Genomic DNA, 24758 nt, shown 5'->3' with positions numbered 1-24758 from the left:
ATTGATTATTTTATGCATTTTGTAAACTAGCTCTATGACTTTGATTCTATTACCCACTCCTGGAGCAGTGCCTGTGTGCAGGGAAGGGTGCTTTCAGTGCTAGACTGCAGTGAAGTGTAGATTCAGTTACAACTTTTTTCTTGCTGTAAAACTGAATTTACCAACTGGGTTTTTCAGATTACTGTCAGCTTAAATACCTTCAATCTCCCACTTTTTCTGTGCCAGGTTTTGCAGTTCTGTGTATTAATTCTTTTTATTTTGAATAGCTGTTATTTTATCATCTATCTAATGCTAATTCAAATTGTGTATCTAATGATCTCTTTAGAAGTAGAAGGTGATACAATAAAAGTGTGAAATGTCTCGGCATCCCATAGCACTCAGCTTTGTTTTGCTTTTTTTCCTGGATGCTAAGGTGATGCTGCCTTTCCCCTGCACCTCAGATGTGCTGAGTGTTCCTAAATGGTTTATTTCCTTTGACATTCACTTTCCTTTGAAGAAGGGCAGCCACTTCGTATGTGTCAGGCTTGTACTGGAATTCTAAATACTTTAATGCATTCTTATCTGCAAGGGTGGCTGGCTAATTAGTTAGCTCAGTAAATAATAGCTTGGTGGTGCCTCTGTGAGAAATGAAGGTATGCACACCACGTTTCTGGGCTTTTCAATCCCCCACAGTGCCCTGGGGAGTCACTGCTCTGGGTGAAAGGAGGTGATGGTCTGAGTGCCCTCAGTGGGATCTCCCTCCTGGACAGCCAGGGCAGTTCCTGAGCCCTTCTGGCTTCTCAGGGACTTCACCTGACTCCACAGATGCTGACCCTGCCGAGCTGCCCTGGCCCAGCACAGGGAGGAGCTGCAGCTGCTGGAGCCAGGCCAGAGGAGGCTCCAGGATGAGCAGAGGGATGGAGCAGCTCTGCTGGCAGGAAAGCCTGGCACAGCTGGCAATGTTCACCTGGAGAGGAGAAGCTTTGGGGTGACCTCAGTGTGGCCTTGCAGGGCCTGAAGGAGCCCCAGGAAACATGGAGAGAGACAATTGATAAGGGATGGAGAGAGAGGACACAGGGAATGGCTCCCAGTGCCAGAGGGCAGGGCTGGATGGGATCTTGGGAATTAGGAATTGTTGCCTGTGAGGGTGGGCAGGCCCTGGCCCAGGGTGCCCAGAGCATCTGTGGCTGCCCCTGGATCCCTGGCAGTGCCCAAGGCCAGGTTGGACACTGGGGTTTGGAGCAGCCTGGGACAGTGGGAGGTGTCCCTGCCATAGTGGGGTGAAATGAGATGATCGTTAAGGTCCCTTCCCTCCCACACCATTCTGGGATTCTGTGATGGAGAGGTGATTCTGCTGCTTTTGCTGCTGCCAAGGCTTGAGGTTCTTGACAATTAGTCAGCTTTTCCTGCTGTTCCTGGTTTCTAATGCCTATTGCTTCCTGTCAAAGGCAACTGCATACTTACTTTTTCTGTTGGTGTATTGCAGCTTAAGGCTGCTGAATCGCCCACCCTACAGGAAACACTTTTAAATCTGTTGCGAATTAAACCTATTTATATTTCTAATAATGAATAAAGGATACATTAATTCTAACTTTGAATGTCTTGTGATCATATTGGTAGGATTGCTTTATTATCTGTTTCTCCAAGCTGTCTTGCCAGGAGTTAGGTGGCTTTATTCCCAGATTTATAATGCATTCTCTTCCTCTTGGAAAGGGCATATGCTGCCTTGGCTCACTCCTTTTAATTTGAGTTTTGCAGGGGTCTTTGTTGTTCCAATTTTAGTTCTATTTCTAAAGCCTTTTACACACATGTAAAATTTGATAAAAACTACAGTATCTCAAGGCTTTTACAATTACTGCAGGTGTAAACTTCAGCCTGCTTTTCATGCTTCTGGATATATCTATTAATTCATGTAATCTGCAAAGGAAAAACTTAAGATACTCCTTAGATAAGGTTGCTGATTAACATAAAAAAGAAAAACCAAGCCTGTAAAAAAGCAACTCCAGTGGTAGATTACTTGCCTGCCCCAACAGCTCTCTGGTGGCTCCTGCCAGAAGTGGTTTGTCCCCCTGACTTGGTATTCTGAGACATTCTGCCATCCATCCTGCTTCTCCCATCTACCCAGGCATACTGGAAGTGAGGTGAATTGACCTATAGCCAAGCTTAACTAGTTGTCACTCGGCAAAATCCCTCAGGAGGAAACAGCTGGAAGTGTTGACAAAGTATTGGGCAGCCCCCCTTGAGCTCCTCCTGCTTGTCCCTCACAGCAGCCCGGGTCAGATCTCACCTGGCTGCACTTGGCTGGGGGGATCTAGCATTATTTTGATCTGTGTGCTGTATGAAGCCACTCTAGGTTTGAAACAGAGCTTTTGTAAGCAGTTGTGATCCATTCCAGGGCCTGTGGGGGCTGTTGTGATGTAGTGCTGTCCTACTCCTTTTCCAGCACAGGTTTTGTGCTGCTGTCTGGGCTGGGGGCTGTGGTCCAGGAGAAGGAGCAGCCTGACTGGGAGTGCTGGACGCCTAAGCCTTGGCAGCTCACAGCAGGGAGGGGTAGGAGCGTGGGATTGCAAACTGCAGGAGTAGGATGCAGAGTAACCCCTTTCCACCTGGAGTTGGGTGAGATAGACACACAACTCCTCTGCCTCTGTGACATGGAGGCAGGAACTGCCCTGGTGTGGAGGGGGTGACCCTGAGACAGTCTCAGGGGGTCAGAGCCTGGTGTCAATAATCCCAAGGTGTGGGGCTCCATCCCTGTGTGGGCCATTCCCTTGGGAGTTGGACTCAGATCCTTGTGGGCCCCTTCCAGCTCAGGATATTCTGTGATCTGAGTGTGCTGCTGGAGGTTGGGGCTGGCACTCTGCACCAGGGCAGTCAGAGCCTGCAGCTGCCTCTGAGCTCAGCTGAGAAACACCTGCAGGGTAACAAGAAATAGAAACCTGAGCCATTTTGCAAAGGATTTCAGGTACTTTTGCTTGGTTAATGCTGGGTCTGGTCTGGCTTGTAGAGCCTCAGCATCATGTTGTGATGGAAACTGGGGAAACTCATTATTGCCAATTTGGGTTTTCTTTTGTGCTTTTAGGGAAAAGATGTATGTTGTTATAGGATGACTTTCTTGGCACCCTGTCACTTTCCTACCATTACTGATCTTAAAAATAGATATTTTTGCTTCAGTGGTATAAATGTGCTGCAGAGGTATAGAACCTCTCTGCTATATATCATAAAACGTATGCTATTAACTTGCTAGATATAAGAATAAGCCTTAAGAGAACACTGGTGGATACATCTGTTACCTAGAAGTGGTATAAAAGTAGTACAAAATGTTTGAGAATCTGTTGTTTTTCAGACCTGACAAATACTTCTCTTCATCCCTTCCCTTTCTCCCCCACACCACAGGTGCAAATAACAGTAAAAAAAATTACTTTTTGCTATTGCAATAATGTTTTTTTCCCCTCAAGAAATAATACATTGATAGCACTAGACAGTAACTTTAAAGGTTTGGTTTCACCATCACTTAAAAGAAGACTTACAGGATCATAGAATATCCTGGCTTGGAGAAACCCACAAGGATTCTGGTGCCCTGTACAGACCCCCTACAATCCCCCTGTGCATCCCTGGCTGTCCAAAGGGTCCTGGAGCTCTGGCAGCCTCGGGGCCATGCCCATTCCCTGGGGAGCCTGGGCAGTGCCCAGCACCCTCTGGGGGAAGAACCTGTCCCTGAGATCCAGGCTGAGCCTGAAGTCCAAAAAGCTCACATCAGCTGGCTTTCCTTGATCAACCAGGTGGGATCCCCTGTTGCAAAAGGAAATCAAGTTTGACAAGGAGGACTTTCCCCTCCTGTAGCCGTGCTGGTTGTGACTGATGCCTGTCCTCCAGGTGTTTTTCAACACCTCCCAGAATAACCTCCACAACTTCACCCAGCACTGAAGTGAGACTGACAGGCCTGTGGTTTCCGGGGTCCTCCTCCTTGCCCTTCTTGAAAATCAGAACAATGTTCCCCAGCTTCTAGTCAGCTGGGACCTCTCCAGATTCCCAACACCACTCAAAAATCATCGAGAGAGGCTTTGTGATGATATCAGCAGCTCTTTGAGGATTCTTGGATGAATCCCATCAGGCCCCCATAGGTTTTTAGGGATCCAGCTGGAGCAGCAGATCCTGCGTGATTTCAGGGTCACCTGGGAGCTGATCCTTGTCACAGTCATGGTTCTCCACCTCAGGGCGCTGGGACCCCCTTGGGCTGTGATCCATGTTGAAGAGAGAGGCAAAGAATACATTAAACATCTCTGCCTTTCCCTGTCCCCGTCTGTGAGGATTGTCCTCATCCTGGAACACACTGAAGTAATTTTTACACTACCTTTTGCCATTCGTATATTTGTAAATTGTTACTATTCCCCAGTTCTGGCAGCTCCAGCTGAGCTTTGTCCACATGAATGTTCTGCCTACAGTGGAGGGAGCAGCATCTCCATGTTCTTCCATGTCACCTGGCCCTGTTCTCACTGGGCACATTCCTTCCTTTTTAGCCTCATTTCCAGCCTGGCCTTGGACACTTCCAGGGCTGGGGCAGCTACGTTTGGTTGTTCTTAGGATGTGAATTCTTACAAACCAGTGTTTTTAGTTGCTTCCAGTTTTGCCCTTGAGTGGGAATTCCAGACTGAGTACAGGGATTAGGAATAGTTTTTAGCCCGGAGCAGTTCTGGATCTTTTGGTCAGTTGCCATTAAAGTTAAAAGATGCTGTGAAATGTGGAGGAAGACCCATGTGCTCTCTTGATTTTTCTTTTTCATTAGGGAACAGACTGCAAGACTGAGGTTGCAAATTATAGCTCTCCTGCGAGAAAATAAGATTTTTGGAGGTTTTTTTAATATTAGTGAACTGACTGGAAGTATGTACTAACTTGAAATACTTGGTTTGAAGGCAGTGATTTTGATAACAGAGGTAAAGCAGGCCTCTCTTGATTATAACTGCATTACATAAAAAGAAGTGACCAAACCACTTGTCAGAGTAGAAATCAGCCTGTGCACTTGCCTTGATAGAAATTATTTTAATAATCACAAAAAAGTCCTATTTTCTGCTCAGAGGGAATGTGGATTTGATTTTTTTCCTGGCTCAGCTCACTAAAACCTGTTCATGTTCTTTATCATATTTTTAACCTTGTGCCTATGGACAATCTGGATCAAATATGTGGACTTACAATTTAATCCTAGTCCTGTCAGGACTTAAAAACACTTCTCTTGCATAAGCAAATGTAGTAAACAGGATGGAGTAATTATAAAAACCCCTTTTATAACTCCTTGTATGAGTAAACTTCCCATTAGAGGGTTTGTTTTGAGATTTACTTTTGACTTTTAAATATTTTTTGATTGATCCAGTTAGTTCCCCAGGATCCCTGATTGCATGTATTTCATAATGTGACATAGGAAATCCATCTGAAATGTCTCTATTTTATATATATTTAATTAACTGCATATGTGTGCATAATGAATGCTTTAGAGTGATAGGGTGGTTGGGTTGTTTTGTTATTTACATAAGCTCATATTTTTGGAGTGGTTTCCTGGTATTTTCCTGCTTCCCATGGATGCCTGATGGTCAGGCAGGATGGACTGGGTTTTGTTGTTGACTGTGCCAGCACAGGCTGAGGTGGGGGCAGTGGCAGTGAGCTGCTTCCTAGAGTGGAGCTATGTTTGCATGAACAATTGAAATTGCTTTCTAAAGCTGATGATCACTTATTAATTTGCCTGATGAAGACTACTGGCTTTGAATAAATGGACAGTAAAAGTAGGTGTCAGAAAGTTCCTCTCTTGATGATGCAGCTTTATTGGGGCATATTCAAATGATGGAGTGCCCACTAAGAAGAAAGAACCAATCTGCAGCCGGGTGGCATCAACTCATTTGAATGTGGCATAAACCTTTTTCATGTGTCTCTGGACACTCTCCTGGCACCCTTTGTCAAGTTAATTGTTGTCCATTGACAGCTCTAGGTATGAAGGGACAATATCCCTGGGATTTATCCGCTGGGTGCACTGGAGTCTGCCTCCTCTTTGTCTGTGTTTCCATTTGTCCCTGTGTTTGAGGGTGTGCTGTCAGACAGGAGGGGCTGGGGAAGGTGTGGAGCACGCATAGCTCACAGCTCCAGCAGTGATCCCACTGCTGTGCCAGTGCTGTGTGCTCAGGAACCTCCTGCTGCTGGCCTGGGCCCTGCTGGGAAGGGACAGCTCTGCAGCAGGGGGCAGGGACTTGGAATTCATTCCAGAAACACCTCTTGAATGTAGAACAAAGCAGTGGTTTTATCCAAGTTTCAAATTTTTCAACAAATATTTACACTGCTGACTAATCCAAAACTTGGCATGGAAGAGGCACTGCAGTTTGTTCAGCAGTTCCCAGCACTGAGGGTATTCTGAGTGGTTTGTAAATAACTGGAATTCCTTAGTGCTGATGCCATTGTGTGGTTACAAAGTGAGCTCTGTAGGTGTTTGCTAAGTTGAACTGTGTGGTATTGTAGCTGGTCTAGAGACTTGCTCTGCTCTCACTGGCAGGGGGAACACCTGGCATGAGCTCATTGCATGTGAGACATTGAGGCCGATGCTTCCATGGTTCAGTAAAGTGTTGTCCTGGTTTGGCAAACCCAGGACAGAGGTGAACAGACAACTCCTGAAAGTTCAGTAGAGGGTGAACAGACATTTCCTAGAAGTCATTAGAGACTCTGGGAACTTGTCAGAAGTTCTCGTTTTTGTTCTGTTCAGGAGTGTAGTGTCATGTTAAAAATGCAGTATCTGCCAGAGCTCATTGGGTTGATTTGTTTGTTTTGGTTTCATTTTCATTTGGTCGGTTTTGGATTTTTTTCTGGTTCACCACAATCAGATGTCTAACTTTAGCTTTTTTGGAAGTTTCTGGATGCTAACTGCAGGCGGAATGCAGGAACACACAGCTCCCTCACTTCCAAGCTCCACAGCTGCTGTGCTGCTAATGGATGTCCTAGAGCTAAGCTGGTCATCCACAGACAAGAATATAAACTAGAGATGGCTTTCTCTGCCTGCCTGCCCTGTGGCTGTGGAATTCTTGAAGGCCTGGACCCTGCAGATACACCCTTGCTACCCAGAGAGCTTCCAGCTGTCATTAGGAGCTCCCCAGCTTGGCTGCCTGTGCCCTGGTCAGCATTGCAGTAGCCTGCTGCTCCTCTGGGTGCTGAGCAGTGTTTGTCCTACCTGGAAACAATTCCATCTATTTCGAGCTATTTCCATCTTCAGGACTATCTGGAAAGCTTGAGGAGGAGTTCTTTAACCTTTAAATTTTTCAGTCAGAATTTCAAGCAGCTGTTGCTGTTTGTGTGGGGATGTTGTGCTTCAGGGTTGGATGGGATCAATAAGTAGTTCCAGGTCTTTACTGGAGCATGTTGTCTTCTCCTGAGGACAGCAGAGATGGTGCTTTAATATCTCCTGCTCTTTAAGTCAGAGCTGTGTGCTTAGACCTGGAGGCTTGCAGCATGGTCCTGCTGGGTGGTTTTCCCTACCTGGGGGTTTGTTCCTGGCTCACATCCTTTGATAGGTGTGTGCTGAGGATGTTCAGTGCACGACCCCCCTCTGGAGCAGCTGGGCTGCTGAAATTTGCCTTCCTCAAAGCAGAGGTTGTTAGCAAAGCTGCTGAGAGTGGCTGCAGTGCAGGGAGTGTGTTTTCCCCCAGTTAAGTGCTCTGTGGCGCCTTCAGTGATGGAACTGCCCTTGTAGCACCGTGTCCCTGTCCCTTTCCCATGTTCTCGCTCCTTAGCAGACTGTGTTGTTATTAGCTTTACTAAGAGCTCTATTAATTTTACAGATTTGTTCTCTAAAAGACTTCAAATTTAAAGTGGTGTTAGGGTTGAAGCAATCCATTTGAGTGCAGAAATTGATAGTCCCAGCTAACAGCACATGACTTTTGAGGCAGAGGTTCTGGATATGTGATGGATTATTTAGGAGTTAAGTGGGAAAAGAGCCAAGGCTTCCTAATAGCAACAGTTGCTGTAGGGTTGAGCTGGATTCCACATTAACACACTACTCAATATTTTTAGCTCTTTGCAAACGTATAAGTAAAACTACTTCTTGCAACAATATTTTCTGAATATTTTGTACACTTCATAAAGGATATTTCAAGTATTTTAGTGGCTTTACAGTTAAGAGGTATCTTGGAAGGACCTTTCTGCTTTAAATGCATTTCCTGTATCTAATGCTGTTTTTAATCTCATGTGGTCTCACAAAACCTGTTCTACCTATTAAATATGCAGTAAAGCTGTTCTGTTTGGTTGAAGATTGTATGTTTAAACAGCAGAAGTCCTCACTGCTCCTGTACTTTAAAATAAAAAATTCAGCTGCAACACTGCCTTCAGATTCAGAGCCATTAGAATGGATTTTTCAGATTTATTCTCCTGATTACAATACAGAAAATTAATTGCTTTTGACTGTAAAGAATTATGACTCATTCATTATTTAAGAACCTTCTTGATGGATGAACCTTTTCCACTTACTCCAAGACTTCTCTTGAAATATGGCTGTTCTTTTTTAACTGGTACAAAGCATGATGCACCTCTGTCAAACAGTGGCTGCACTGCCCACGCTGTGGGATAGGGAGGGGTGGAAGGAAAACCAGCATCTCCTCTCTATCCAGTTTGCTTGATTATTCAGTATACAAGAGGAGAGTCTGCTGGGGATAGCAGGGAAGTTACTTGAAATAAATACCTTGGTTTTATAAAAGAAAGATTGATTACTTCATTTAAACATCAATACCCTTTCATTTTGCTTGTGTGTGCATACTGCAAGTGTTTGTGTTACATACTGGAGAGAAGAAATTTGGTTTAACTCAAGGGATGTTCCCCTCTGGCCATGGTTCAGCTTCTTGCTCCTGGTTTTTATGCTTAAATGATTTTTGTGTGTTTTTAACTTTTGTCCTTTTAGAAAACTTAGAAGAAAATGTCAAATTATCGACCTTGTGGGTTAAAACCAGTTGAAGAGCTGAAATCAGGGTATGGTTACTTGTCAGTCCAGAAGAGTTTGTTCAGTGCCCTTGGCAGCCAGACCTCTGGAGTTGTGCATCACAGAAACAAACATGGGTTTGTGCTAATGAGACACGTGGCATTTTTTTGTTTCATAGAATCATAGAATGGTTTGAGTGGGAAGGGACCTTTAAAATCACCCTAGTCCAGTCCTCTGCAACGAGTAGGAACAGCTTCAAGTAGATCAGGTCACCCACAGCCCTGTCCAACTTGGCCTGGAAAGTTTGCAGGGAAGGGGCATCCCCTACCTCTCTAGGTAACTTGGCACAAGATTTCACCACCCTTACTGTAAAAAAAAAAATCTCCCAAAATAAGACCCAGAGCATGTGAATCCTGTGTCAAGGCAAATAGAGCTTTACCTCATTATAAAAAAAATTCCTAAAATCTTCATGGTAATGAAATTGTTGATTAGGTAACAATGATTTTGTAAAGCTTTTCTTTAAGAACAGATTACAGAAAATACTGACATCATGGTTTTTTGGTGGGTGAACACTCTCACTGAATCCTGTCCCTTAGCCTGGACATTCACTGCAGGAGGGAGCCAGGGTTTCCCAGTGCTGCAGTTTTCAGTTCATTTGTGCAATCCTCTCTAGTCAAATTCTTGAATCTCAATTTTTTTGCAGTTGTCTTAACGGAGCCTACGTTTAAAAGTAAGTTGCTAGTGATGTTGACATTTCCTTGTTCCTAATTGGATTTAAAAGTTTTGCATAATGTATTCAGAGTACTGGTTTTTCTCTGAGGTGTGTTACCTTTGCTTGTGAGAACAATTGGGTTTGTAGTTGAGAGATGCTTTTGCTTGTAAAATTAGTCTCTGAGAGTTTAAGAAAACAGATATATCATGTGCTGCTTTGAAGTATTAGAAGGATTTCAGAGACAGTTTGCCAACTGACATTTAAAACCCTTGAGAACTTGTTCTAGCCAAACCTTTTGATAAAAAGTAAATGCAGCTATGGCTTAGTTACTAAAATGATTTTAGCTGGTGGCTCAGTGCATGTAATCATCTTGGAACATCCTGAAACTCGTTCTTTTGTTCAGTTTTCTGTCACGGCATTTGGGCTGTGTCTGTGAGCTTGTCACTTCTCAAACCCAGAGCTCCTTCCCATGATATTGAGGCACAGGGGCTCTAAATGCTGTGTTGGCTGTGGTGGCTCATGAAAAGAACATTTCCTTTACCAGGGGTGGTTTTGGGACCCATCCTGGAGGGCTGTGACTCAGAACTGTGGGATGTCTCACTGTGTAACACCTCTGAACCTTATGGGCTGTTTGTCCTTGCCACACTGCTGGCAGGGTGTTTCCTTTGGAAATGGCAGCTCCTGGCTGGCACAGTGACCCACAGGTGGCCCTGGAGGTGTACCTGGGGACCCAGGAAACACCCAGGGGCAGAGCTAGGCTGAGCCAGACATGTGCTGATCCTGATCCACCTACTCAAGGGACGGGAGTTCGGCTTTGGTTTGGTTTTCATTCACTTTTTGTTACTCAGGAGACACCTGGTTTGGGAAGAGCCCCTGCAGCCCTGCTCACTGTGGTAGAGCAGAAGGTTGTATTTTGCTCACTGTGGTACAACAGAAGGGGCTGGATTTGCTGTGACTCTGGTAAATGGCCCAAAGCTGACTCTTCTGCTTGGGACAGTGGATGCAGACTGCTTTTAACATACCACAAAAGTGTGAGATTCTGACACCTCTACTTGAAAAGGGAGGAAGAAAGAGGCAAATTCAGTTTTACAGTATACACAATTTTAATAACAAAATGCTTCTGTACACTGCACTTGTTTTACTCCATTACTCACACCCCCTCCCACCAGAACTTGGCTCTTGAAACATAATTTAACACAATGCATCTAGGACTCTCTGTAATCTTGGGTTGCTAAGCTGGTAGAATAGTTCACTTACTAGTGTTTTCATTAGTAAAAAGAAAAATGGGGTGGGTTTTGTTTGGCTTTTTACAAAGGACTGGTTGGGAGATGGCAGGCATATCCTCTTAATGCTTACACAGAGGTGTACAACCTGCTTACACAGTGGTGTACAACGCTGTTTCACCCCATCTGAGGCCTGACTGTAGCCCTCAAAGCTTCTGGTACCTTTCCCTAGATGCCTCTCAGATTTTTACACAAGATGTGAAATGCTGAATTTCCAGCTGATTCTGAAATTATCTCTAAGCATCCTGCTAACGTGATGCCTTAAAAAGCAAAGCCCAGCACCAATTTTAGCATCTGGGACATTTGCAGTGGAGGAAGGTGTGGGGAGGGAGGAGCTGCTGCCTTTGGTTTCTGTTGTTTCCTTGCTTGTTCCTTTTGGGGGGGAGGAGAAATACTGTATCCCCCTCTGAACTTGTCTAATTTTTATGGAAAACTTCATAAGAAAGATGAAATTCAGCTCCTGGGTAAGTTTCATAGATCTGAACAGATGGATTTTGATAGCTACACAGATCACAAAATTAAATCAGCTTTATTTCCATTAAAGTAGTACAGAAATTATCTTAGACACATTAAAAATAAGTGTGTAGTGCAGATTTCTGGTTTAAAGCCATGGGATGTTTCTGATTTTACAAAGTAGCAATAGGCCCCTGTCTTGTAAGGGGGTAATGGGACAGAAGCTCAGATTTGCATGTGGCTGATCACTGAAAAATCGGATCATTTCTGCTTGGGGGAGAAACAAACAAAGCCAAACACCAATGCAGCAGCATTCATTATGTTTCCATCTGATAGGGAACGGGAGCTCAGTGCAGAGGAATACTTCAGCTGGAGCCTGAACACTCACCCATTTCACCCTTCATCGAGTCATTTTTCCTTGTGTGCATTTAAACACTGATCTAATGCAGAGAGACTAACTGGGAGCATTAATTCAGCCTGTTCCAGGAGAATGACTCAAAACCCGAACTTGTGCTGCTGGATTTCCATTTCACTGACACGAGGGTGAGGAGCCAGGGGAAGCTGCCTGGGTATCAGCGAGGATGGAGGAGATCTTTGGATGGGACAAGGACGTCAAGAGCAGTACAAGGAATTCTGTTTGTAAAAGACCCAAAGACCTCTGAGGTTGTGCCTGGAGGTGTTGAAGCACCTGTAAGCAGTGTAGGATCTGTACAAACCAAGGCTATGCAGCAGAGATGGTGTTTGGGGAGGGCAGGTTAACAAGCTCCTGTCTTCAGCCAGTGCTTGTACTGAAATATGATTAATTTAAACCAAATAATTGTGGTTCTTGTTCCATCAACAAAATAAATCAGGGACTGCTGAGTAGCACGTTTATTCCAATCCCCTCCTTGCCTGGAAGAGTCACAAGCAATTGTGAATGGAAGACAGTAACTTTAAAATAAAAAATATTAACAGCCTCTGGCTGTGTCCTTGTGCAGAGCGATGGCTCTGCCTGGTGCTCGCTGTCCCTCCGCAGGGAATTCAAGTTGACTTCGCTGCTGCTGTTTGACATTCTGTGAGTTTTATGATACCTGTTACCCTAAATGTAATGTTTGCTGAATTGCTTTGCTTATGCCTGAAACCTGGCAACAAATGGGTTTGGAAATAGCAGACGTAAACCATAGCATTTGGGAGATTGGCTGTGGAGTACAGAGAGGGAACGGTGCTGGGCTGTGCCTGCTCCCTCCTGCTCTGCTGTCTGCAGGCCAGGCACTTCAGGACCAGTGGAAGCTTGGGTGCCTGGGTGGGTGTGCTTTAGTGCTTGGAAAATCACCATGAGTGGCAGGGATGGAGAAGAGGGTTAAATGCAGCATTGCTGGACATCTGTCTTTGCTCTTCCTGGGGGGAATTAAAAGCTCATAAAGATGGAGTGAGACAGAGCTGGGCTGTTGGGAAAACACCTCCTCTGAAGGAAGCTCAGCTCCTCATCAAGCAGCCCCTTCTCATTCCCTTGTGGAAGACTGAGGTGGTACCCCTTGAACTGTCTGACAGCCAGAGTTTCTGGGATTGCTTCCTGCAGACACAGCTGAGGCTGTCAGAGTTCACTGGTGACATCTGACATCACTGGGGATGGCAGCACAGCCAGATTATTTGGTTGCCAGGGTAATTAACAAGCTCAGTGATGACTTTGTCTGTGCTGGTGCCCTGCAGCTGTAGGTAGAAGTCATCCCCAAGTGCCTCCGCCCCAGGCTCCTGGAGCTGGCCTGTGCCAGCCAGTGCAGGGTGAGGCTCACTCACCTGCTCCTGGAGCAGCATCCTGGGCCTCAGGAGAGCTGTGAGCACTTACTTATGGGAAGGAGCAAAGCAAATCTTCCTACAGTAGCTAAATACCCCTGGGGACCAACATGGGTTTGTATTTCTCAGCTCTGGCCTTCTGCCTACGTGGGATTTAATCATCCAGAATATCTGCTCTTTGTCCACCTACCCCACAGGATTTTTTTGTAGTCAGTTAAAAGCAGTAATTAATTTCCCAGAACAGGTGTAAATGGACTCATCTTAGTATTAACAGTAACAAGAGTTCAGAGATATCTCTATGGAAATCCATTAGGCTTCACTGGATCATCTCTTCCATTAAAGTACAGAGTCAAGGGAAGTAAACAAAATATTGGTTTTATATTAAGGGCGCTGTATGTAAAAGTAAAATGATGCAAATTAATGTCTTCAAAACCAGCAATTGAAAAACCTTTATGTAAAATCTTACAAGAATTATCTTGCTATAATTGCCTTGGATGAATTAATCTCACAAGAAAACATCAAACTGTTGTATAATTGCACCCTAAATACCTCACTAAGTGGTAATACAGAGAGAAAAGCAGAGTGAAATAGCAAACAGATTTTTGTGTAGTGGTTTTTTCTGTTCAAAAAGTTTGCAGGATAGTTTAATACATCACAATTAGCATACTGTAATTATGGATTTGGTCAAAATATGGCAACACTGTGAGGAATTTCATTTCTTCATCGGGGTGTGCTGGTAATTGTTTAACACTGCAGCATTGGACACAACACATTTTTTTGTTATACATACGTGTATATATATATATAAAATAATTCTCCATCCCTCTGAATCTTTTAGCTTTGGTTAGAATGTTTACAATATTTGAGCAGTTGACTTAAAAATAATGTAATCCTTTGCAGACCCCCCACCCCCCACCCTCGTGGCATCTGAGTACCACCATCACTGCATAGATCTGCGAATATTTACATATAATTCCATAATAGAGTATAAATAGCAATATGGTACTTCTGGCTAAAGAAACCAAATTACCCCTTAGAATGAGGTGCATGTGTATATATATTTATATATGATTTTTTAAAAAGTCATACTAGTTTAAATTCTGTCCCACATCGAGTAAGAAACAAAACATTTTTCAGTGAACGATTCTATAAACTAATCATATTCTCCTAACTTATCAGAAGGGGTCTTTTTTTATCTTGAATTTTGGAAGAGGAGGACAAGTGAGAGCTTATATTACAGGGGCTAATTCTGTCTCCAGAGAAACCAGTGGAGTTAGTGCATGAAAATAGCTTCCCAGCCAGAGGAAGCCTCAGCTGGGGGGGCAGCAGGGGGACAAAGAAAGGCTTCTTCCTTCCTTCCTTTCTTCCTTCCCTCTTCTCCTTAACCTTGCTGTTGATATTTGCTTTTAATTAAGAGAACCTTGCATTAAGGGTATTTACACATGAAAAGGTGCTGAAATGCTGTTTGTTCATCATCATTAAGTAATTAGCCTGAATTCATGAAAAGCATCATCAAGTGAAACTAGGGAGCCAAGGACTGAATGTACTTAATATTTCCAATCGATCCCAGTGTGCTGAGCCTCTCTAAAGAAGCTGCAGTGCCGATGTGGGGACACACGGAGGGCTGTCCTGCTCCTGGAGGGGTGTGTGCCCATCCTGCCCAGGGCTGGGTGTGTGTGCCCATCCTGTCTGGAGCTGTGTGTATGCCTCTCCTGCCCATCCTGCTCTTGTGTATGTGTGCCTATCCTGCCTGGGGCTGAGTGCCCGTGTGAACTGCTCCTTTCTGTGCCTGCTGTTCCTTTCAGCAAGCCGAGCCATGAACATGCAGAGCAAAACTATTTCAGATAAATTCACACCAATGCACTGAAATTCCCACCTGGACCTTTGTTGCTCTTTTTTTTTTTTTTTTTTCCCTCCCTTCCTTTAGTGGAGTGAAATGCTCAGAGAAGGAAAATCTTCCTCCTGGGCTGCCCTTAAAGTGCCCGGAGCCAGCTGCAGTGTTTAGGATCCTCCAGCTGCAGTGGAACAAATGGAGCACACGTTCCCCACAGATCCCTGCACAGATATCCAGTCTCCTTCCCCTAAGACTGTTTGCAGTAGAAAAAGTAGAATATGGAGACTTGGGTATAAATGTTTACACACAGTCATATAATTACATAACATGAAACATTTTACATAGTTTGAGGTGAGTATCTCTTTAGACTTTTAAACATTAGGAGTGCAAGTTGAATGTAATCATTGCTTCTTTAACACTGAAAATATTATGGATTTATTTTTTAAAAAACTTAAAAATACTGCACCACTCCATAAACAATGTTTCCATTAAGTAGCTTGGAAAATTAGGCTTTATGTCAACATCTGTAAAAATTAGAATCTGATGTAGGTCCCTACAATTTTAAAGTAGGTTACTTATCTGATTTGCTTTCTGATGAGCTGTAGGTATTATACTTCACATTCTTTATAGGGCAGCTGCTGGCACTTGCACTGTCCATAGCCATTGATGATGATGAAGGGTCCTTCGTGGGTGGGTTCGTACTCGTTATAGGGTCCTTGGTCTGACATATTGGCCATATGCAGCCGTGTTTGGGATCGGAGCTGCCTGTGGTTTTGAATCATTGAGCACTGCCTAATTCTTCTTAGTGTGGGAGGGCAGCACTTCCTGGAGATGAACACTATAAAAATGATAAAAAAGAAAGAAAACAATAAAGCCATTGTTCCTGTAATTACCCTCTGAGTGAAGATGGCATTGTTTGGCTCAGGGAACTGTTCTTCGGTGGTAACAACCATGCCTGCTGTAGTTGGAATCTCTTTGTCTCCCACATGGAAATGAGAAGAGCTTATTCTTTTCGTGTACTCAGTAGTTGGAGCTGTGTACGATGTCGTAGCCACAGGGGTAACCACAGTCGATAAATTCCAGCAAAGCTGAAAACCATACACTGCGTCCAGAATATCCTCTCCCTGGGTGTGGTCGGGGCTGTGGCAGAGGATGGAGTGCTCCCACCGACCTTGGAAGCCACTCAACCATGTGGCCAAGGCGCAGATCTTTGGGCTGCATTCCCACAGATTGCCAGAGAGGCCCACGGTGGTGAGGGATGTCAGCGAGCTCAGGATCTTGGAATCCAGAGTGGTTAGCTTGTTGTTATCCATGAGGAGGGTTTTAAGGTTAGGCATAGTTTCAAAGACGGTGAGGTCGATGGCTTTGATTTCATTTCCAGTCAAATCGAGCTTTGCTAAGGTGCCCCAAGTCCACTCCATCCCACATGTCAAGTTGCTAATTTTGTTCCACTGCAAGAAGAGCGTGTGCAGGCTGCTCAGCCGGAGGAAGTGAGCAAAATTAATCTTTGTCAGCTGGTTGTGCTCTAGGTGAAGCTCCCTCAGCTTGATTAATCCCGCAAATCCATTGCGAGCCAAACTTCGCAAGCGGTTTGTGCTCAAATCCAGGAATTCCAGGCTACGACAGTCCCAGAACAGGCGGACCGGGATGGTCCGCAGGGAGTTGGATCGCAAGTGCAAGGTCTGTAGCTTGCGAAGGCCGTAGAAGAGCTCGGGGTGCAGAGAGGATAACTGATTAAAAGAGAGGTCCAAAGTCTGCAGGTTAAGCAGCTGGCTAAAAGTTGTGTTTGGCAAATGAAAGATTTTGTTGGAACTTAAGACTAATTCCTTAAGTTTATACAGTCCTTGAAAAGAATCTTCTCTGACTGTTGCAATTTGATTATGATCTAAGTGAAGCCAAGTAAGTTGACTGAAGCTTGCAAATTGATCCCTTTCAAGTTCAGAAATATAATTGTGCCTCAGTGACAAACCTAGCGAGCCCTTTTCAGTGGTGTTTGGCACTGAGTGAAACCCCTGAGAGTCACAGTAAAAGAGCAGCTTCTCACAGCGACATTTTGGTGGACAAGCCATGCCCAAGGCAGGCAGCATTTTTAAAACCATACTCATTGCATATAGTGCTGCCAGCATACGAGCCCCTAATGGCCACTTGAAATGTAAGCCTGCAGAATATAATTTAGGAAAACAACAAGATAGGATAGCCTTATCAGTACACTTGGAATATCACGGTGGAAGATTTCACTGCAGATAACATTGCCATGCATTTCCAACAAGCTAATTCTAAATGCAAGAAACAACTTACTACGACAAACCGAATACTTGGACATTACACTTAGGAGGAGGCTTTATCTCGATTACGGAGGGTTACAGAGGCGCTATCGGAAAACATTTTTTTCTTAAGGTTCAGTGCAGAGCAATCTGCTTTAGCATTTTAACTGCTTCTTTAAAGCAGAGCTGTCATTCATTATACAAGGAACAGAGAAACACAGGAACTTACCCATTCTTTTGAGTACATTGGAGGGTGCATTCAGTCGTAGTTTGAGACTCAACGCCGTGAGTCTGTGAAAGGCTCTAATGTAAAACAGCCTTGAATAATTGACTGGGTTTAGTGTCCTTTGATATTAGTGCAAAATCCATGATGCTCTCTTGGAATATTCCTTTTGAAATTGCTGCCTTGATCTCTGCTGACAGGTCTGCAATTTTTAAATCTTAATACAAGTTTTTGTCCTCCGTGGCTGCTCAGCTGGTTAATTGAAGCTCACGTTTTCCTTTTCCACAGCTGTGGCTTCCTTTAGTCCTAACTTGTTGATGGCAGATGGGTGGCTTATTGCTGAGAGAAGCTCCTGTAGTAGCATGAGTGCATTTACTGAAAAGCTTTTCAGGGAAGCGGTACAAGAATGGATTTGCTTATGCGCTGTGACCACACAGGGCTCTATATAGGCTGACGTCACCTGGTGACGTTCCTTTTGTTTGGGTTTTCCAGAAGCTTTGCTGTTTTAAAGCATTGTGCTGCATGCTGTGATCATGTTAAAGACCACTGATAGAGGGGGAAAAATCCAGCGGCAGGAGTCCTTCGTCCACAGGACAGAAGGAGCAGGAGGGACTCGCAGCACCTTCTCCCCCCACATCTGCACCGGCTCTGCTCAGCTGGGGTTAAAAGCAGCGCAGAGCCGCGGATGGAAGTGCCTGAGTGCTGCCTGCTCCCACTTTTCTGCTAAATCTCCCTGCATGAAAGGAACTTTTAGATGCAAAATGCGCAGAGTTTGAATAGAGGATGCTGGTCAGCACTGGCTTTCATGGAGGTGAGAGGGACTGGGCAGCTCAGAGCTCTGTGTGACAGCTGTGTGTGACTGTGGTCCCTGCAGAAGTGCAGAGAGCAGTGCTGGGGCTGGAGCAGGGATATCAGGCTGTACAGCCTGGGAGCAGGGCACAGGAGCAAGCGCTTCAAGCCAGGAGAAATTTCTGGAAAAAGCAAAGCTTGCATTAGGGCATAGGAAAAATTTAATTGGAATCCAGCTTGACAGTGTGTGGTTATGAAACTAGAAAATCTATTTTCTCCTCCCAAAAGGTGGCTTTTATACTTGCTTCTTCCTGGGCACTGGAGTGCAGGGCAGAAATCGTGAGATTGGCATTTCCAGTTGGTGCTCAGAGTGGTGCAGTGGGTTCCTTGTGGTCACCCACAATGTCCTGCTCCTTTGTGTCCCCTCAGAGAGGGGGGACACAGCTCCAGGAGCCCCTGGCTGCAGGGTGGGTCTGTAACAGTTATCCTGTGGGTTTAGGGCTGCAGAGCTGTGCCCCTGCAGAGCTGTGTGTGCCCTACAGCCCTGCCGGGCACTGGCTGGAGCGTGCACACGCAGCCAGGAGGAGGACAGTGGGCTCTTAGGGCTGCTTGCTTGCTTTAAAGGTTCATTGCCCCATTATTCAGGGCAACCTCTCCTCTGGGACTGCTGGTACTGAAAGGTAAATGACCAGCTTCGATTGACATTTTTATATATTTTTAGGATGCATGTGCAGGTAAAGCCTTTGGAGCCACTGCTGTGGTCATAGCTCGATGTGGGTGCAGCACGAGGATGCTGGTTTCCTGCTCTGGGCAACTTGGATAAGCTTTTTTTTTTTTTAATTTTCTCCTTGAGATATAAAGCAATAATGTAGAGGAGGCACTTGAAAATGTTTGCTGTGTAGCAGCGAGGTATCACCTCTTAACCTCCAAGATCTGGAATGAGCTGAGAATAACAAATTTCCCATGGTGATGGAGCAAGATGAACTGTGTCTAAAGAAGGGTTCAAAACAAAATGGCTGTTTACCTTTGTTATTAAATGTGGGTTCCTTGCTTTGGTTCCTTGGAGGTCCCTGCTTAAACCAAGACTTGCTGTTTTCTGCCTGCTTCTCCCTTGGCTGTCCTGTGGTGGAATGGTGACACTGCCTCTGGTGCTTCCTTTTTTGGGATGGGTGGACTCAAGGGGAGCACTGAGTGGAAAGTAAAAGGATGAAGAACGTGAATGCACAAGAATAAAATCTCAAAAAAAGCTAAATAAACCTTACCCTGAACCCATCAGGAAAGTAACTGTCTTTAATGATTAAGCAAATTAGGAAATGTTAGATAAATTTCTAAAATTGCTCAGCCATAGCAAATGTTTTCACATTTGCTCCAGTGTGAAGAAATCCATGCAAAGAAATTACATAAACCCATTTAAAGAGATTCTTTTTGTTTAATGTTCAGGGTACAAAGAGCTCAGGCTCGGCTCCAGCTGTCCAGTGGACTCTCGGCTCTGCAGCACCTGCAGAGGGTTCTTGGAGCAGCTCTGTGCAACACCCTGATCTGAGGTGTTGGTTTTAATTCTAATAACATTTCAATATGTTACCATAACATTTAACAACAGCATTCCAAAGGGTATAATTTGAGGTCAACTGTCAGCTCTTTCCCTCTTACCGGGAGACTGAAATTAGGTATCGTTGAAAACATTTTGCTTTTTTGCATCAATATCTGCTGGTAGGTTCCTCCCACGTTAAGATTGTGTAATTTGGCACAGAGTTAAGGATTAATGTTCAAACACGGTGAGTTGCTCCTTTTCTGAAGCTCTCCATTCTTTGGCCCTTAACCAAACAAGGGCTATTTAGCACCTTGCCAGCGAGTTTCCTGCTTAGGAAACTGTTAACGCGAACTTTATGGGCGCTTTTCTTAGCAAAACATGTTTTTATGTGCACTTGCGTGAAATAACAGTTATTACCTCAAGTGTGCATCTCACTCTCTGAAGTCTGGAACACTGCAGTAACATTCACATTGTTCCTTGGGAGCTGCCTGGGATGTCAGGGTGCAACAGACTGGGAATAAGCCCCCAGAAAACTCATGCAAATGCATTTCTTCTGAGCTTCAGTACTCATTGTACAGCATGAAAAACCATGTCTGATGCCACCTGGGCACTTCTGCCACAGCAGGACTTTATGGCAGTCTGAACCCTCATATGCAGTTTGGACAGGGAAATTGGCAGGAAAAAAGCTTGCTAGGACCAGATAACCCTTCTGAGGGCTTCTCACCTACCCTGCTCCTGGAGCAGCAGCACAACTAGTTTTCCTTTGCTTGCTAAATCCATGCGTTGGGAAAGTAGAATTGCACCCTGAGGCGAGCGTTGTCATTTAGTTAGGCTGACATCTTGTGGAAGCCTTCCTAGTGTATTAAGAACAACATACAAGCTAATTTTACTGGATGGAGATGTGGGGGCTGCATGACTTTGCTGTGCTGGGGGCCTGGAGGGTGCAAGCCCCGGAGCTGCAGGTGAGACTGCAGCAGGCAGGACAGGCAGTCCTTGTGTGGCACTGCACAGCAGCCAGCTCACCCTTCTGTGGCCGTAGGAATTGTTGCTGGGCGTTAGCACCTCAGGAGCCACAGGAGGATTTGCTGCTTTTTGGCCAGAAGGTTGTGTTTGTGCTGTGTGACGGGGCTGTGAGGCAGGAGGTGAGCAGAAATGTGTGGGTGGGGTGTCACCGTACCCGCTCTTGGATTCACTGCCATGGGAACACTGGGCCCTAGGAGGGGACACACAGGACAAAGGCAGGTTGGAGGTGACCCAGCAGCAGAGATGCGCCCAGGGCTTCAGGCCAGCTGCAGAGTTCTTTGGGGCAGGGCAGTGGGAGGGATGGGCACTGAAGGTTGGGTGTCCTTGTCTTCATGGGAGCAAAGGGCACGTGGTGGCATAGCATGGTGGCTGTCACCTCCCTGTCTGGCAGCTCTCTGCAGCTGGCACTGGTTGTAATTCCTCCTTGTACCACAGTGAGTGCAGCAGCCACCCTTCCCCTCTCTGTGGTGCAGCCTGGCCATGGGGAGGGATGTCAGGGTGGCAGTGCTGTGGCATGGCCAGCTGGGCAGGGGGACAGTGCAGGCAGCTTTATTGTCACTCAGGCTCTTGCTGAAGCCAGAACGATGCCATGCAGCCCATTTAGTGTGCTGAGCTGTGGGAGACTCCTTCCTGCAGCAAACCAGGGCACAGTCCTGCTTCCTGCACCTTGGATGTGAGAGCACTGCTGGAATTCGTGTGGGTAACGCCTCAGTGCTCACACTGCCTGGCCCTGAATCAGCCCTGTCTGGCTGGAGTTGGTTGGCAGCCCTGCTGTCACAGTGATGGAGGGCTGTGCATGGTTATCCTCTGTAGACACAGAATTAGGCTGGGTGGCAGGGCAAAACCAAGCATGGGACACCTGAGCCCTGATGTCCTGTGTCCCCTGCCAGCAGAGCTCAGAGGTGGCACAGTGGCACACCGTGACACACAGTGACACCCTGCCTGCCCACAGGAAGGTGTGCCAAGGACTCACTTGTAACTTATTCAGCCCCCATCATTAACCAGGATGCTGCCTATTGTACTGACAGTCCAGGAGTCAATTCCCAGACACCTGAAGCAGAAACCTCTCTGCCACCCATCCTTTTTGGTGGTTGTGGCAGGGGTGGCTGGTGGGACAGTGGTGGCTCTCAGCAGTGGCACATTTGGCTTCCATCTGAGTGCTGATTCGGGGAGGGGGCATGATGGACTCAGCAGGGATGGCGTGAGGTGGTGCTGAGCAGGAGGTAACTGTTTCCCTCAATACCTCTGTGGGCTCAGCTTTACCCAAACTGATGATGAACATTTAAGATTAACAGCAGATGTTTGTGATGTTTAGCTACAAAAACATATCTTTGAGTAGCTGGTTACAGGACATGCTCTGTTGGTCCTGGTGGAATACACCACCACCACCATGCCCCTGTACCTCTATAAATCGCTCAGGATTAGATTTTAACCTCCATAGCTATAGGAAGAGCTTGAGTCTGTCTTTTGCTTGTCTGAATTCACATGGCAGACCTACAGCAGGAAGCGTTTGTGACAGAAATGGTGATTCTGCTCCCCTCCCTGTGTACAAATCCCCTTTCTTTGCTTTGAGCATTAAAAGAGTCCCCTCTGGGGATGGTGGTGTGAGCTGGGACTGTAGGGATGTGACAGGGAATGCTCGTGGTGCTCTGCAAGCGGGGCAGCAATGGTGGGGGAAGAGCAGAGATGAAGGGAGTGGGGGTAACAAGCAATTTTTAACATCAATTCTATCCTCTTTGATAAAGATCTGATTTAAAGTAAATTTGCACCGTGGCTAAATTTATTATCCACGATACTGGTCAGAGTTGGGATATCATATTGCAGAATGATTGACATGGTCATCATGACCCTATTAAATCTACTGAATCTATTAGCTGCTCACTAGCTGCAGGGTTTGTGATTCCCTCAGCAGAGTTTTGTGCTGAATATCTAAAAATCCTATTAGAAGTTGGAATATTTGAGCTTCACTCTTGTGAGTCCTCCTAATCCCGTGGATAGCAGGAGCTGCTGGCTGGGCTGCCTTGTGCTGCCGGGTCATTAGCTGGCTCCTCAGTGAGGGTTCACACTAGACATGAGGACCAGTTTTTAATGGTCAGGCTAATTGGTTAGTGGAACAAATTACCCAGAAGAGCTAAACTGGCACTTGGAGCCTTTAAAACATGATTTATGAGTTGAGAGAGGGAGCCCAGCTCAAACAGGATTTTTGAACTGTGGGGTGGAACCAGTGGGTTAAATTCCTGACTTGTGTGGCAGCCTGGACAAAGTGGCAGTGCTGTGGTCAGGGGTGATCCTCAGCATGTTTCTGTGCCCAGGAGGGTTTGTGCTACCACAGGCTGTGCAGGTCTTCATGCATTCCACCAGGTCCTAATGGGGTTTGTTTGGCCCCACAGTGTTTGTTATGCAGGGTTAAAAAAAAGGTCAGGAAACTTCAGCTGGGCAAAACTAGACATTGTTGTCTCCAGGACCTTGGTTGGAATTGGCTGTGATGGTTTAAGATGTCAGTGGCAGCAGGGTGTCTGTATCCACTGAGGTGTCCTGGGTCTGTCCTGCTCTGCCCCCACTCAGCCCTAGCAAAGGATCCCAGTTAGTGACTCCATGTGCTAAATCACCAGAGCTAAATTAGCACGGTGCTTTATCCTGCAGCCTTCTGAAGTAAATTCTGGTCATGGTCTTGACAAGCTTCTGTACTAAAATTTCTGCATGCCAGTGAGGTGGGAATAAACTGGAGCTGCCTTCCTAAAATCTAGTGGGGTTGGAATCTACAGCTCTTTCTGTGCTAGTATGTAGTGTAGTTTCATAGGAACGCATCAGCAGTGAGAGATCAGTGCTGCTCAGGCTATGTGCTTTGTTGGGGTGTTTTGCATAGTGGTCCATTAGTGGAGGCCGTCTCTTGGTTTTCTTCTCATCCAGAAGGCATCTGGTGCTGTGCACCGAGGCTGTTATGGGCTGTGAAGCCAGGGACAGCAAAGTGGAATTGATGGGTGGTATCGCCTCAAATCCCTGCTCCTGCTTCTTGTTAAAATGGTAATGTGGGAGCACCCGGGGAGAAGTAAAATGGCACTTCTTGGAACAGCTGAATGTTTGGCTTTCTGCATAATAGATGAGCATGTATCTTAGATCCAAACATATTCCTGGGAAAAAAACCCAGTGTGTGGGGAGGGTGCTGTGGGTTCAGTAAGATGGTCACGTTGCCATGGGTAAACAGGGGTGAAACATCGGGAGGGGAAGCAGCTGCCACTGCAGGTTGGTGTCTTGTGGCTGGGGCAGTGCTCAGTGGCAGCTTCTGGGGTCACTGTCCCCCTGTCTCCTGCAGGTGCCAGCCCTGCCTGCTGCCACCAGCCCAGCATGCTGAGGGCAGAGCCATTGCTCAGGGAGTCTTGTCCGTCATATCCCCTGAGCAGGGCAGCAGCAAAGTGTTGGGTAAATCAATGCATTAATCTTCACTTTATTTAGAGCCTTCAGTTTTGATTTTTGAATGTAGAGCAAAGAGGGGGCCAGTGCTGGGGCTGCTGCAGGTTTGGCAGTGTCACAACGAGCTCCTGGGTTTAGCTCCAGTCACTTTTCAGTTACCTTTTGTGATGAGAATCAAATAACTTGATCATGGCGGTGACAAATCTTCAATAATTCATTACACTATAATGACATTACAACATCCTAATTCCCTCCCCCCATTTTTTATTTCTGCTGTAGAGTGGACTTGATGTTTTAGATTCAAGGCTGTTCATCCAGCTATTTCACACCAGGCTGTCACCTGGAGAATTGATACCTGGCATACACTCACTGCAGCACTGCTAAATGGTTTTTCTTCTCAACTGGATAATTATATTGATTGTGGATTAGGACTTCAGAAATTGGATTGTGGTTGAATAAAGTGTGTTTTGAAACCCTAATATCAACTATATTAAAGAGAAAAATCTCCCAGCAAAACCAGACCACCACCACTGTCTTATCTGACTCTT

The 24758-nt window shown here is 45.6% G+C and overlaps 2 protein-coding genes across 8 annotated transcripts in view; one reads left to right on the top strand and one right to left on the bottom strand.

Moving 5' to 3' along the window:
• Nucleotides 1-24758, top strand: part of CTNNA1 (catenin alpha 1) — a 117624-nt gene that overhangs the window by 43326 nt on the left and 49540 nt on the right. Inside the window, exon 1 of one of the 5 annotated variants that reach the window (XM_064387999.1) lies at nt 2707-2941. The exons of 3 other annotated variants lie outside the window; for them this stretch is intronic. Coding sequence is in view for 1 of the 2 variants with exons in the window: in XM_064387998.1 (XP_064244068.1) it covers nt 18211-18267 (57 nt within the window). In the remaining variant the exon portion in view is untranslated. Of the gene's footprint in view, nt 1-2706; nt 2942-18002; nt 18268-24758 lie in introns of those variants that run through there. One more of the 5 variants, XM_064387998.1, reaches the window with a different exon arrangement.
• On the bottom strand, nt 10706-17901 carry LRRTM2 (leucine rich repeat transmembrane neuronal 2). Of its 3 annotated transcripts, none has more exons than XM_064388000.1 (2): nt 17463-17901; nt 10706-17127 (listed from the first exon to the last, which is right to left on the bottom strand). In XM_064388000.1, the coding sequence occupies exons 1-2, from the start codon at nt 17464-17466 to the stop codon at nt 15578-15580; spliced, it is 1554 nt and encodes a 517-aa protein (XP_064244070.1). In that variant the 5' UTR covers nt 17467-17901; the 3' UTR covers nt 10706-15577. The 3 variants fall into 3 exon arrangements, with proteins under 3 accessions (XP_064244070.1, XP_064244072.1, XP_064244071.1); XM_064388002.1 differs by having other exon boundaries at nt 10706-16678; nt 17463-17897; XM_064388001.1 differs by having other exon boundaries at nt 10706-16699; nt 17463-17896.

This window comes from Passer domesticus, chromosome 13, assembly GCF_036417665.1.
Source record: "Passer domesticus isolate bPasDom1 chromosome 13, bPasDom1.hap1, whole genome shotgun sequence".
In the NCBI taxonomy this organism is placed as follows: domain Eukaryota; kingdom Metazoa; phylum Chordata; class Aves; order Passeriformes; family Passeridae; genus Passer; species Passer domesticus.
This window is presented reverse-complemented; position numbering and strand designations above follow the sequence as displayed.